This window comes from Dama dama, chromosome 4 (genome assembly GCF_033118175.1).
Source record: "Dama dama isolate Ldn47 chromosome 4, ASM3311817v1, whole genome shotgun sequence".
In the NCBI taxonomy this organism is placed as follows: Eukaryota; Metazoa; Chordata; class Mammalia; order Artiodactyla; family Cervidae; genus Dama; species Dama dama.
Window position 1 is genome coordinate 62712147 of NC_083684.1, and position 15029 is coordinate 62727175.

At 49.3% G+C, this 15029-nt stretch overlaps 1 protein-coding gene across 2 annotated transcripts; it reads left to right on the forward strand.

Annotated features, from left to right (window-relative positions):
- The first annotated feature begins 1516 nt into the window (after positions 1-1516).
- On the forward strand, positions 1517-10657 carry LOC133054692 (myeloid cell surface antigen CD33-like). 2 transcript variants are annotated; one of them, XM_061139932.1, is made up of 7 exons: positions 1517-1654; positions 1719-2099; positions 2300-2578; positions 2823-2867; positions 4431-4527; positions 6141-6222; positions 10142-10657. In XM_061139932.1, the coding sequence occupies exons 1-7, from the start codon at positions 1618-1620 to the stop codon at positions 10310-10312; spliced, it is 1092 nt and encodes a 363-aa protein (XP_060995915.1). In that variant the 5' UTR covers positions 1517-1617; the 3' UTR covers positions 10313-10657. The 2 variants fall into 2 exon arrangements, with proteins under 2 accessions (XP_060995915.1, XP_060995916.1); XM_061139933.1 differs by lacking the exon at positions 2823-2867.
- The last annotated feature ends 4372 nt before the right edge of the window (positions 10658-15029 follow it).

Genomic DNA, 15029 nt, shown 5'->3' on the forward strand with positions numbered 1-15029 from the left:
TATGTATATAATGGAATATTACTCAGGCATAAAATGAAAAGAAATAATGCCATTTGCAGCAACATGGATGGACCCAGAGATTATCACGTTAAAGTAAGTCAAAGACTAACATTATATAAATCACTTACATGTGGAATCTACAAAATAATACAAATGAATGTATTTACAAGACAGAAACAGACTCACAGACATAGAAAACAAATTTTTGGTTACCTAAGGGGAAAGGAGGTGGAGGGAGGGATCAATCAGGGGTTTGGGACTAACACATACACACTGCATGCATGTGTACTAGGTCGCTTCAGTGGTGTCCGACTCTGTGCGACCCTATGACTATAGCCTGCCAGGCTCCCCTGTCCATGGGCTTCTCCAGGCAAGAATACTGGAGTGGGTTGCCATACCCTCCTCCAGGGGATGTTTCACACGCAGGGATGGAAGCCAGGTCTCCTGCGTTGCAGGTAGACTCTGTACCGACTGAGCCACCAGGGAAGCCTCATATACACACTACTATCTATAAAGGAGATAATCAACAAGGACTTAATGTAGAGCAGAAGGAAGTCTACTCAATATTCTGTAATAACCTATATGGAAAAAAAAATCTAGACAAGAATAGGTATATGTATGTGGATAACTAAATCATGTTGCTGTACAACGGAAACTAACACAGTCTTGTAAGTCAACTATATTCTAATACAAAATAAAAACTATATTACATTGAAAAATAAACCCTTTGGGGCACATTTAAAAGAAGTTTTTTCTGCACTGACATGCAGAACATGTGTTTGCCTTTTTTTGTTTTATATGAAGCAAGATGCTATACAGTTTTATTTTGAAAATGCAATTGAAAGTTCGTGAATCAGCATAGTAGAAGTTTTTTTCTTTAAAAAATCCCATGTCATAATTCAGAAGCCCCCGAATGCTGCCAGGACTCATGGCAGTCTCACCAGCGACAAAGCTCTAGAGCCGGCAGTGCTGTGTGTCGGGGGAGGAAGTGAGGGCCCCGGGTGGGGGGCATCTCTCGGGCGGGGACCGGGTGAGTCGGATCCCTTCTGGCCTCCAGGTCACCACCCAGTGATGCTCACTGCTGGGGGGATGCGTGAATGAGTGGCAGGCTGCTGCCTTCACTGCATCCAGGAGCCCCTTCTTGTCTTCTGCTCCAGACGCTCCCACAGACCGTAAAGAGCCCAACATCTGCCAGGATTGACCACTCGAGGGTCTCCGTGAGGCTATGAGTCTCCGGGTCAAGAGAGGAGTTGAGCAGTGCTGGTGTAGACAGCGGAGCTCGGATGGGGGAACCTTAGGAGGCCGCCTGAGTCCCAGCCCTCAGAGTCCTCACAGGTCCAAGCTCTGGTGCTGGAGGGACGAGCCCCAGATGGGGGTCAGGACAGGGATCCCCTGCGTGTCTGCTCCTCTCTGGGCAGGTCTCTGGGTCTCTGGGCGGAGGGGCGTCCTGTCCGCTGTGTGTGGAGCGGGGAGGAGCTCTGGCTCTGAAGTTCCTCTTCTGTGAACAGAGCTCTTGCTCCTCCCCAGCCTCCACGGGTCTCCCCGCAGCCCTACCTCCCTCTCGCCTTCCCCTTCTCTTTTCACACACAGGACGCCCAGACACCCTCCGGCTCAGACATGCTGCCGCTGCTGCTGCTGCCGCTGCTGTGGGCAGGTGAGTGGACGGCGGGGCGGGGGCGGGCGGGGCGGGGGCTCGGCTGACCCTCGATTCCCCGCAGCGTCCCTGGCTCAGGATCCGAGATACTGGCTGAAGATGCAGCCGTCCGTGTCGGTGCAGGAGGGCCTGTGTGTCCGCGTGCCCTGCTCCTTCTCCTATGACACGGACGTCTTCAGTGCTTCTAGCCCTGTTCACGGCTTCTGGTTCCGGGAAGGGGCCGGTGTAAACTCGGATGCCCCCGTGGCCACAAACAAATTAGATCGTCAAGTTCAGGAGGAGGCCCAGGGCCGATTCCACCTCCTCGGGGACCCCAGGAACAACAACTGCTCCCTGGAGATCAGAGACGCCAGGAAGAGCGACAGCGGTTCCTACTCTTTTCGTGTGGAAAGAGGAAGTATCAAATGGAGTTACACGTCTGAACAGTTCTTCTTGAATGTGACAGGTAAGCTGTGGATCTAAGCGAGGCCACAGTGGGGGTCGTGGGGGTCCCAGGGCAGGGCTGGGGTGGGGGCCCCTCCTGGGAGGCGTTGGGAGTAAAGCAGGTGGGGGCTCAGAGGGAGGGGCTGGACTGCAGCTGAAGCTTCTCTGGGGCCACACCTCAAAGCCTCCTCCCGATCCCCCGTCTCCCCATCCTCTCACCAGCCCTCACCCACCAGCCCCACGTCCTCAGCCCGGGGGCCCTGGAGGCCGGCCGCCCCGGGAACCTGACCTGCTCTGTGCCCTGGGCCTGCGAGCGGGCCACGCCCCCCATCTTCTCCTGGACGTCAGCTGCCCCCAGCTCCCTGGGCCCCAGGACCCCCTTCTCGTCGGTGCTCACCCTCACCCCACGGCCCCAGGACCACGGCAGCAGGCTCACCTGCCAGGTGAAGTTCCCCAGAAGCGGGGTGATGGTGGAGCGGACCATCCTGCTCAATGTCACCGGTGAGTGAGGGGTGAGGACGCCCGGGGGGACTGAGGGTGTGGGGAAGGGGGACCAGGCTGGGGATGCGAGGTACTCTTGTCCTGGAGGCCTGGCTGAGGAAGGAGCTAGAGGGACATAAGGCCTGTCCCTCCTGGGTTTTTGTGGCTTCTGGGTTTGTGTGTGGGGGGGAAGGGATGACTACACTTATCTCACTCCATCCCCCCTACCCCCACTGAAGACAGAAACGCTGTCTTCCTGTCCTAGGTGCTTCACAGAACCCAAGCAATATATGCGCAGGTGACAGCACAGGTAGGAAATAGCCCCGCCCCCCCCCCAACCTGGGGCATTGACTAGAGTGGGGCCTCTGCCAGCTTGGCTCAGAGCTGTACTTTCCACATTCAAATGATGGGGTTTGAGCGGGGTCCTGCACTGAGACAGAAGCCCCCATTAGGTCTCATCCCGAATATCCTCCAACTCTGGTCTTGCCAAGTGACCCACACCTTCCTCCCTGCCCATTCTAAACATGCTCTTTGCCCTTCTCCAATCACTGAAGTCCTTGGCAGATATATGTATTTTTTAATGTATTAGACTTCATTTTGAGGAACACATTGAGGTTCATAGCAGAACTGATCAGAAGATAAAGAGACTTCCCCTCTCCGTCCTGCACTTTCTTACACACACACACAGCCTCTCCCTCACCAACATCCCCCCGCTCCTAGGGTGCACGTTACAGTGAACTTCCACTGACACATCCTTTTCAACCAAAGTCCGTGATTGACGTGAGAGCTCACTCTTGGCATCTCACGCTTAGTGTGTGCCCGTGTGCTCAGTCATGTCTAGCACTTTGCCACCGTCTGGACTGTAGCTGCCCAGGCCCTCCTGGCCATAGAATTTTCCAGGCGAGGCTACTGGAGTGGGTTGCCATTTCCTCCTCCAGGGGATCTTCCCGATCCGGGGATGGAACCTCTGTCTCTTGTGTCTTCTGGATGGGTAGGTGGATTCTTTACCATTGTACCACCTGGGGAACATTTCATGGGTTTGGACAAAGATGTAATGACATGCATCTTTGAGATGTGTCACTCAGACACTTAGAGTGTCACTCAGAGTGGTTTCATTGCCCCCAATGTCACTTTGGGTCATTTTTTGACTGTCAGCACCACCCACCCACCCCCAGCTCTCCTGCTGACCCCTCTCTGGAGCCCAGTGCTCCCCTTGTTGCTCTAGCCCCACGGGTCATGACAACTGGACAGTGAGCCCCATCAGCAGTCTCTTAGCAGTGCCCATCCAATCAATGACAAGTAATGTCCAGATGTACCTCATCTTGAATGTTGGGGTCCCAGGAGGCTTGGCCAGGCAGGGCCAGGAGCACCGTCTCAATCTGATATGATGGTTTGAGAAGGTTCCTTCTTCCAGTTCCTTCTGGAGGCTCAAAATATCACCGTGAACTCTGAGTGACAGAGCCAACAGAGGCCATCCCGAGCAGATTTAGACACCCTCCCTGGGAGGAAGGAGGGGCGAGGCCTTTCAGCATCCCCAAAGAATCACTGTCTGTCTGTCTGTCTGTCTGTCTGTCTGGAATGTCCACGGGGCTCAGAGCCTCATGGTTCTGCTGTGGCTGGGCATGGGGTCTGTTACATAGAGAACCTGGATGGAGAAGTAGCTGACTCCAAGGAGAGCTGAAGTTTCTTGGAAGAGTGTGGGCTGGAGAGGCGGTACCGCTTAGACCTTGCCCTTCTGCAAAAGGCTGAGGTTCTGAGAGGGGAGGGGGAACTGAGGGGCTGGACCCTGCATGTGAGGGGCGGGATACCCCTCTGCATGCTGAGGAGAGGAGTCAAGGTTGGAATTCTCTCAAAGTGTCTCTCTCATCTGCAGGGGAATCGGGGACGGGGGCAGGAGTGACCGAGGGGGCCATCGCGGGAGCTGGTGTCACCATGCTGCTTGTTCTCTGCTTCGGCCTCATCTTCTTCGTGTGAGCTGGGCTGGGTGTGGGCCAGTGGAGGAGAAGAGGGGCCTGGAGGGATTTTGAGGACCCAGAGCAAGGGCAGGGTTGCAGGGGTAATGAGAATCCAGCTAGTAGCCACCTAGCCAGGCATGACGGTGCTCTCAGCCCTGGTCCTAGACATTCAGGACCTGATGGGGTGGGGGTGGGGGGCCTTGTTACAGTTTTATGATAAAAGCTCCTGGACTCACTCTACCGTTTTTAAATTTTTATTGGAGTATAGTTGGTTTATAGTGCTGTGTTAATTTCGGGTATACATCAAAGTGAATGCATTATGCATACACCTATATCCACTCTTTTTTAGATCCTTTTCCCACATAAGTCATTACAGAGTATTGAGTAGAGTCCCCTGTGCTGTACAACAGGTTCTTATTACTTATCTATTTTATACATCATGTTCGTGCTCAGTCTGTAAGTCATAGCTGACTCTTTGGGGACCCGTGGACTGTAGCCCACCAGGCCCCTCTGTCCATGGGATTCTCCAGGCAAGAACACTGAAGCGGGTTACCATTTCCTTCTCCAGGGGATCTTCCCAACCCAAGGATTGAACCTGCATCTCCTGCATTGGCAGGCAGATTCTTTACCACTGAGCCACCAGGGAAACCCATTTTATGCATAGTACTGTGTATATGTCGATCCCAATGTCACAACTTATCCCTCCCCCTCTTTTCTGCCCTGGTAGCCATTAGTTTGCTTTCTACATCTGTGACTCTATTTCTGTTTTGTGAATAAGTCCATTTGTGCCTTTTTTTTTTTTTTTTTGTAGATTTCACATTTATGTGATTTCATATGATATTGGTCTTTCTCTGTCTGACTTCAGGCTTCCCTAGTGGCTCAGATGGTAAATAATCTGGAGGAGAGCTGGATTTGATCCCTGGGTCAGGGAGATCCACTGGAGAAGGAAATGGCAACTCACTCCAATATTCTTTCCTGGCGAATTCCATGGACGGAGGAGCCTAGTGATTTACAATCCAAGGGGTTGCAAAAAGTTAGACACAAATAAGCAATTGATAGTTGTCTGACTTACTTCACTTAGCATGATAATCTCTAGGTCCATCCATGTTGCTGCAAAATGGCATTTCATTTTTTTTTAATGGCCAGTAATATTCCATTGTAGGGCTTCTCAGGTGGTGCTAGTGGTAAAGAACCCACTTTCCAATGCAGAAGACGTAAGATACATGGATTCAACCCCTGGGTCAGGAAGATCCCCTAGAGGAGGGCACGGCAACCCATTCCAGTATTCTTGCCTGGAGAATCCCATGGAAGAAGAGCCAGGCAGGCTACAGTCCCTAGGGTCGCAAACAGTTGGACATGACTGAAGCGACTTAGCACGCATGCATGCAATAGTCCATAGCATATAGGCACCACATCTTCTTTATCCATTTGTCTGTCAAGGCACATTTAGGTTACTTCCATGTCTGGGCTATTTTAAATAGTGCTGCAATAAACATTGGGGTGCATGCATCTTTTTGAATTGTGGTTTTCTTTGGATATATTGGTCTGGCCCTACAGTTGACCTGCATTAATCACTCACTCGAGCCTCAAAAGAGTGACCTTGTGTCACAGACCCTCTCTCTCATCAGAGTGAAGACCTACAGGAAGAAGGTAGCCAAGACCGCACTGGACATGGAGGACATCTACTCTGCTGCAAAGCCAGCTTCCCTGGTGAGTGACATGGGTATCCTGGCAATGCAGCCTGCCCGGTGTATCCCCCCAGAGCGCAGGGTGGCCCATGGCCATGCTCCTTTCAGCATGTCCAGAAATGAGCTCTTCCTTTTCCCCTTCTTGCTTGTTTGAAGATGTAAGATTCATTATTATTCAAATATGTGAGGTCGACAGATCAAGAGATGATTGCCATGGAAAAAACAGCTATTATAGTTCCCAAGAGGAGGGTTCATGCCACACCACACAATCACACCATTGTTTTATTGTTTGAGGGGCAGGTCTTGGGCTTCTTTTGCATGGTTTTGTTGCTAAGCAAGCCTGCTTGGTTTTGTGGTTAAGCAGGAGAAGGGAAAGGCAATCCACTTCAGTGGATTGATTCAGTGGAGTGATTCAGTGCCTTGAGAACCCCATGAACTGTATGAAAAGGCAAAAAGATAGGACACTGAAAGATGAATTCCCCAGGTCAGTAGGTGCCCAATAAGCTACTGGAGATCAGTGGAGAAATAACTCCAGAGAGAATGAAGAGACGGAGCCAAAGCAAAAACAACACCCAATTGTGGATGTGACTGCTGATGGAAGCAAGGTCCAATGCTGTAAAGAGCAATATTGCATAGGAACCTGGAATGTGAGGTCCATGAATAAGGCAAATTGGAAGTGGTCAAATAGGAGATGGCAAGAGTGAACGTGAACATTTTAGGAATCAGTGAACTAAAATAGACTGGAATGGGTGAATTTAACTTGGATGACCACTGTATCTACTACTGTGGGCAAGAATCCCTTAGAAGAAATGGAGTAGCCATCATAGTCAACAAAAGAGTTTGAAATGCAGCACTTGGATGCAATCTCAAAAACGACAGAATGATCTCTGTTCATTTCCAAGGCAAACCATTCAATATCACAGTAATCCAAACCTATGCCCCAACCAGTAATGCTGAAGAAGCTGAAGTTGAATGGTTCTATGAAGACCTACAAGACCTTATAGAACTAACACCCAAAAAAGATGTCCTTTTCATTATAGGGGACTGGAATGCAAAAGTAGGAAGTCAAGAAACACCTGGAGTAACAGGCAAATTTGGCCTTGGAGTACAGAATGAAGCAGGGCAAAGGCTAATAGAGTTTTGCCAAAAGAATGCACTGGTCACAGCAAACACCCTCTTCCGGTAACACAAGAGAAGCCTCTACACATGGACATAGCCAGATGGTCAATACCAAAATCAGACTGATTATATTCTTTGCAGCCAAAGATGGAGAAGCTGTTTACAGTCAGCAAAAACAAGACTGGGAGCTGACTGTGGCTCAGACCATGAACACCTTATTGCCAAATTCAGACTTAAATTGAAGAAAGCAGGGAAAACCACTAGACCATTCAGGTATGACCTAAATCAAATCCCTTACAATTATACAGTGGAAGTGACAAATAGATTCAAGGGATTAGATATGATAGACAGAGTGCCTGAAGAACTATGGACGGAGGTTCCTAACATTGTACAGGAGGCAGGGATCAACACCATCCCCAAGGAAAAGAAATGCAAAAAGGCAAAATGGTTGTCTGAGGAGGCCTTACAAATAGCTGTGAACAGAAGAGAAGCTAAAGGCAAAGGAGAAAAGGAAACATAAACCCATTTGAATGCAGAGTTCCAAAGAATAGCAAGGAGAGATAAGAAAGCCTTCCTCAGTGATCAATGCAAATAAATAGAGGAAGACAATAGAATGGGAAAGTCTAAAGATCTCTTCAAGAAAATTATGAGATACCAAGGGAACATGTCATGTAAAGATGGACATAGTAAAGGACAGAAATGGTATAGACCTAACAGAAGCAGAAGATATTAAGAAGAGGTGGCAAGAATACACAGAAGAACTGGACAAAAAAGATCTTCACGATCCAGATAATCACGATGATGTGATCACCAACCTAGAGCCAGACTTCCTGAAATGTGAAGTCAAGTGGGCCTTAGGAAGCATCACTATGAACAAAGCTAGTGGAGGTGATGGAATTCCAGTTGAGCTATTTCAAATCTTAAAAGATGATGCTGTGAAAGTGCTGCACTCAATATGCCAGCAAATTTGGAAAACTCAGCAGTGGCTACGGGACTGGAAAGGGTCAGTTTTCATTCCAATCTCAAAGAAAGGCAATGCCAAAGAATGTTCAACCTACTGCACAATTGCACTCATCTCACACACTAGCAAAGTAATGCTCAAAATTCTCCAAGCCAGGCCTCAACAGTATGTGAACCATGAATTTCAGATGTTCAAGGTGGATTTAGAAAAGGCAGAGGTACCAGAGATCAAATTGCCAACATCCGTTGGATCATTGAAAAAGGAAGAGAGTTCCAGAAAAACATCTACTTCTGCTTTATCGACTATGCCAAAGCCTTTGACTGTGTGGTCCACAACAAACTCTGGAAAATTCTTAAAGAGATGGGAATACCAGACCTGCCTCTTGAGAAATCAGTATGCAGGTCAGGAAGCAACAGTTAGAACTGCCATGGAACAATAGACTGGTTCCAAGTAGAAAAAGGAGTATGTCAAGGCTGTATATTGTCACCCTGCTTATTTAACTTATATGCAGAGTACATCATGAGAAACGCTGGGCTGAAAGAAGCACAAGCTGGAATCAAGATTGCAGAGAGAAATATCAATAACCTCAGATATGCAGATGACACCACCTTTATGGCAGAAAGTGAAGAAGAACTAAAGAGCCTCTTGATGAAAGTGAAACAGGAGAGTGAAAAAGTTGGCTTAAAACTCAACATTCAGAAAACTAAAATCATGGCATCTGGTCCCATCACTTCATGGCAAATAGATGGGGAAACAGTGGAAACAGTGAGAGACTTTATATTTTTGGGCTCCAAAATCACTGCAGATGGTGACTTCAGCCATGAAATTAAAAGACGCTTGCTCTTTGGAAGAAAAGTTATGACCAACCTAGACAGCATATTGAAAAGCAGAGACTTCACTGTGCCAGCAGAGGTCCATCTAGTCAAAGTTATGGTTTTTCCAGTAGTCATGTATGGATGTGAGAGTTGGACTATAGAGAAAGCTGAGTGCTGAAGAATTGATGCTTTTGAACTGTGGTGTTGGAGAAGACTCTTGAGGGCCCCTTGGATTGCAAGGAGATCCAACCAGTCCATCCTAAAGGAAATCAGTCCTGAATATTCATTGGAAGGACTGATGTTCAAGCTGAAACTCCAATACTTTGGCCACCTGATGTGAAGAATTGACTCATTTGAAAAGTCCCTGATGCTGGGAAAGATTGAAGGCAGGAGGAGAAGGGGACAACAGAGGATGAGATGATTGGATGGCATCACCGACTCAATGGACATGGGTTTGTGTAAACTCCAAGAGTTGGTGATGGAGAGGGAGGCCTGGCGTGCTGCAGTCCATGGGGTTGCAGAGTCGGACACGACTGAGTGACTGAACTGAACTGAAATCTGTTTTCTCGAGTAATCATTAACTTACAGTGGTCTCCCATATTTTTCTACTTACAATCCCCTAGTGGGATTAACTGTTTAATCACCTGTTCTGTCCCTCATTCTGCCCCTATCATTGGGGAGTAGCTACCTTCTTTGAGTGTTTCCCTGTAACATAATAATATTTTCTACATAGCGCTTCCCAGGTGGCTCAGTGGTAAAAAATCTGCCTACAGTGCTGGAGAGGCAGATGTGGATTCAATCCCTGAGCCAGTAACATAATATTATTTTCTACATAGGTCTCTGTGAGTGTTCTGTAAAGTTGGAAAACAATCTGTAGCCTTATATCTGTTGGATGATTGCATAAACAGAACCTTGAGAAATGTTTAATAACAGAATGGAAGAATGAATAAATGCTTGTCCCAGAGTCAAATTCACTTCATGGGCCCTCTCTGCCTTCTCATCCCAAAACTACCTTGATGTGACCCCTTTCTTTGCTCTCCGCACAGGATCGCCAGCAGGAATCCAAGTCAGAGGAATCTTCTGACCCCACAAGTTACACAGGGGCCACCCCCTCTTTGGAGTTGGAGCAGGAGTTGCATTATTCCTCCATCATCTTCCGTGGGGAGAAGCCTCGGGAGAGCCCTCACTCAGAATATGCGGAGATCAGGACCAAGTGAGGCACCAGGGGCAGTATGAGCCTCAGCGTCGGGACGTCCATATCCTCCGCAGGAAGGAGGACCCACAGGCTAATTCTTGGAGACCTAACACCCCCGTCAGCAGTGGGTTCATGAACCTGCACATTTCCTGCTATATGTCTTAGGCTTTGCAATCACAGAGACCTGGGGTCACACCCATGCTCTTTCATTTATTAAGAAAGTAGCATCTTGTGACCCACCTACCCTGACCCCCATCCACCATGCCTTGGTTTCCTGCTTTGGTGAAACAGACATGAGAAGTCCAGCCTCACAGGGCTGTTGTGAGGATTAAATGGAAGTATGAAATATGCAACAGAAGTCTTGATACATTGTGACTTTTGACTGAAACACACACACACACACACAGAAACACACACAACCTGAAAATTGTGAGTTATGCTTTATTTGGGGATCTTACTGAGGATTAAAGCCTGGGAGACAGCCTTTCAGATGGCTCTGAGGAGCTGCTCTGTAGAGGTAAGGGAGGAACCAGGATATATAGGCATTTTTGCTGAAAACAAACGTGTAACTGAACATCAAAAGATCACTGCTAATCACAAAATTCAGATACCTCAAGGTAATGATTTTAGTGCTTTTCTATGTATGGGAGGATGCAAAAGTCTGAGTCCATTGTAAATCATTCCTTAGATATGCATTTTAATCATCTAGGGCAAGTATTGTGTTTTTCTCCATCTTGAGTTCTCCTCAGGACACAGCAGCAGGGCAGGCTGCTGTGGCTGATGGCTTGATGGTGGGCAACATTATTATTTTGTTTGCACATTTCACCCCGAGCTGGGTCGGTCCTGTCCCCGGGTACCACATCGGCTACATCTGTCAGTCTCTCTCTTACTCAAAACTCTCCCTTGGATCCCTTCCCTGGCTTGACCTCCAGCATCATCTCTCTCCATTCCTGAATCTTCCTTTTCCATCCTCTCTACCTCCTACTACTCCTGCTATAGGCAAAATCTAATAATGCCATTTAGAGAATTTCCTAAAGCTTAGAGCTGACCATAACCAAAAGACTGTTCTCTCTCCTTAATCCAACAGAAGAATTTGCAAGCTTCTCAACCTGATATTCCAGGTCAGAAGTCAGGAAACTTTTTGGTAAAGGGACAAATAGTAAGTATTTAGGCTTTTCAAGCTGTATGGTTCCTGTTGCATTTCCCAGCTTCTGCCCTCTGTTCACAACTATAAATCCCCAAAATGGTGCAAGAGACAACCAAGGAGAATTCTGGAAGGTGGTAGGAAGAAGGCAAGTGGGCTTCAGTTCAGTTCAGTCGCTCAGTCATGTCTGACTCTTTGTGACCCCATGGTCTGCAGCATGCCAGGCTTCCCTGTCCATCACCAACTCCAGGAGCTTGCTCAAACTCATGTCCATCTAGTTGTTGATGCCATTCAACCATCTCATCCTCTGTCATCCCCTTCTCCTCCTGCCTTCAACCTTTCCCAGCATCAGAGTCTTTTCCAATGAATCAGTTCTTTTCATCAGGTGGCCAAAGTATTGGGGGTTCAGCTTCAGCATCAGTCCTTCCAATGAATATTCAGGACTGATTTCCTTTAGGCTTGACTAGTTGGATCTCCTTGCAGTCCAAGGGACTCTCAAGAGTCTTCTCCAACATCACAGTTCAAAAGCATCAATTCTTCGGCGCTCAGCTTTCTTTAGTAAATATTTAGGCTTTTCAAGCTGTATGGTTCCTGTTGCCTTTCCCAGCTTCTGCCCTCTGTTCACAACTATAAACCCTAAGGATGATGCAAGAGACAACCAAGGAGAATTCTGGAAGGTGGTAAGAAGAAGGCAAGTGGGCTTAGGATCCCAGGAATGGAGGAACAATACAGAGTCAGGGCACCTCAGTTCCCACAATGCAACCCACTTAAACCCACCACCATCTCTCGAACCCTGACTGAGAGACAGTCAAGGGTCATCGCCATATTGTCAGGATGCACACACCCATCCCATCCTCCAGGGACATCCTCTCTCCCTCCTCGGGGCTCCCACAGCCCGGTCCTCCTGGGTGGGTCAGCCCTGGCCATGCCCGACTCTGCGGCCCCTCCCCCACCCGGCTGGTGCTCCCCCAGTGTCAGCCCCACCCCCACCCCCACCCCACCCCACCAGGATGCTCTGCTGGACAGAGGGCTGCAGGAGCAGCAACTGGCTCAACCAGCAGAGGGCCAACCCGAGCAGAGGCCAGGTCAGCACCGCCGGAAGTAAGAGCCCGCTGGGATCAGAGCCAGGGCAGAGGGGAGAAGAGGTTTCCTGGGGTTGCCACACCGTTCCTTCCCTTTTCTCCTCCCGACCTCAGAGGGGTCCCATCCTGCCAGCGGACCACTGACCACTGTGTGCACGGAGCACTCCATGGGTTGATTCTTCCAGGAGGCCCCGTGGGTTCACTTGCTAGGGCTGCTTCAAGGAAGTTCCACTGGCTGGCAGGTTTGAAGAGCAGAAATTCATTTGCACACGAATCTGGAGGCTGGAAGTCTGAGATCAAGGTGTCCGCGGGGCTGGCTCCTTATTTTTTCTTCATTTTTACATTTTAAAAAATGAACTTATTTTCGACTGCGCTGGGTCTTTGTTGCTGCCGTCTTGGCTTTCTCCAGTTGCAGTGAGTGGCGGCTGCTCTTCATTGCAGGGCACAGGCTTCTCAATGTGGTGGCTTCCCTTGTTGGCTCGAGGCCCGCGGGCTTCGGTACTTGCAGCTCCTGGGCTCTAGAGCGCAGAGTCAGTAGTTGCGGTGCACGGGCTTATTTGCGCTGCAGCGTGTGGGATCTTCCTGAGCCAAGGATTGAACCCGTGTCCCCTGCGTGGGATTCTTAACCACTGGAGCACCAGGGAAGTCTCTAAGTTTTAAAACAATTTTTAATTATAGTTGCTTTACAATGTTGTCTTATTCACTGCTGTATGGCAAAGTGATTCAGTTATTCATATATGTATACAGCCTTCTGTGGCCTCTCTTCTTGGCTTGTAGACAGTCGTCTTCTCCCCATGTCTCCACATGGTAGCTTCTCAGTGTGTGTCTGTGTCCTAACCACTTCTTCTTCCATGGACACTGGCCCTATGAGGGCCGACCTCAATGACCTCATGTTACCTTAATGACCTCACACATACAGTTGTGAGAGCTGGACTGAGCACCAAAGGATTGATGCCTTTGCACTGTGGTGCTGGAGAAGACTCCTGAAAGTTCCTTGGATAGCAAAGAGATCAAACCAGTCTATCTGAAGGAAAATCAACCCTGAATACTCATTGGAAGGACTGATGCTGAAGCTGAAGCTCCGGTATTTTGGTCATCTGATTCGAACATTGGAAAAGTCCCTGATGCTGGGAAAGACTGAGGGCAGAAGGAGAAGAGGGTGTCAGAGGATGAGATAGTTGAATGGTATCGCCGATTCAATGGGCATGAACTCGGGCAAACTTTGGTAGATGGTGAAGGACAGAGAGGCCTGGCCTACTACAGTCCATGGTGTTGCAAAAGGTCGGACATGACTGGGAGACTGAATGATAAAAACAACTTCTTTAAAGGCCCCATCTCCAAATGCAATCACATTTAGAGGCACTGGGGGTTAGGACTTGCATGTATGAAATTTTGGTGGGGTTGATACAGTTCAGCCCCAACACCCCATGAACAACAGGGATGCAATTCTGCACAGAATGGTTAAGCCCCTTCCCAAGGTGGCACAGCATGCATTAGGGAGCTAGGCTCGGCCCAGAGCCATCTGACTGCAGAGTGTGTGCCCCATACCCTCTCTTTGGAGGCCTCAGATGAGGCTTTGGTATCTCAGGTATCAAAGATACCACTGACCACCAGGAGCTTCTCACTGAAGGAGGGACTCAGAGAATGGGCAGGGCCAGACATGTGACCTGCAAGACGGCCACACCAGAGTCTGTAGAAAATGCCCAGGACGAGGGTTGAACATTATTATTCCTGCACGTGACAGATGAAAAAGCTGAGGCTTGGAGGGGGAGAAGGGCAGACCCACCTGCCCCCAAAGGCTGTCATCTTGCTCTCAGTGCCCGGCTCCCAGGCCTGGCATGTGCAGTCAACACCAGGGGGGCCAGGGCAGGCAGCTGTTACTAGGTCAAGAAGCCCCATGCTCCCCTGGGATCACGTTCTCATAGCACCTTCATTCTGGTCCCATCCACTCTGGCCATTTACACCCGGGAACTCACCTTCTAACTGCACAGAGCATTCGAGTTTTTCCTCCAAACACCGAGCTGGCTACCCCCAGCTCATACTGTATCAACGGGACCTAGGGTGTCAAAGAAGTTCTCCAGGATGAGACAAAGTCTGTCCTGTTCTTCCTTGGACTCCAGTCCCTGAAAGCAGAGATGCTCACGTGTGCTGTTGTCACGTTCATCTCAGTAACAAATCACCACCTCTTTCATCTGGGGTGGGGGGGACCCATCCCCATCTTTCATGCCTGGAGCTTCCCCGGCTGCATCTCCTGCCTCCCACACCTGGCAGGGACTGACCGGCCTGACTTCCAGCTGTGGACAGAGGTGCAGGGGGGTCAGATGGAGGACAGGGAGCCGGGAGCCTCCCCTGGGCAGTGCTTGCTGCTTGTGACCCCCGGCGGGCCTCATCTGGATGGTTCCTCTCCAGGATTCCCGTGCTCCGGCAGCCTGTGGGTGCCGAGTTCCTCTTTTGTGGTCTGTCACTTTCTGACCTCAGCCCTGGGCTTCCCGTTGGGGCTTCCTGTCAATCCT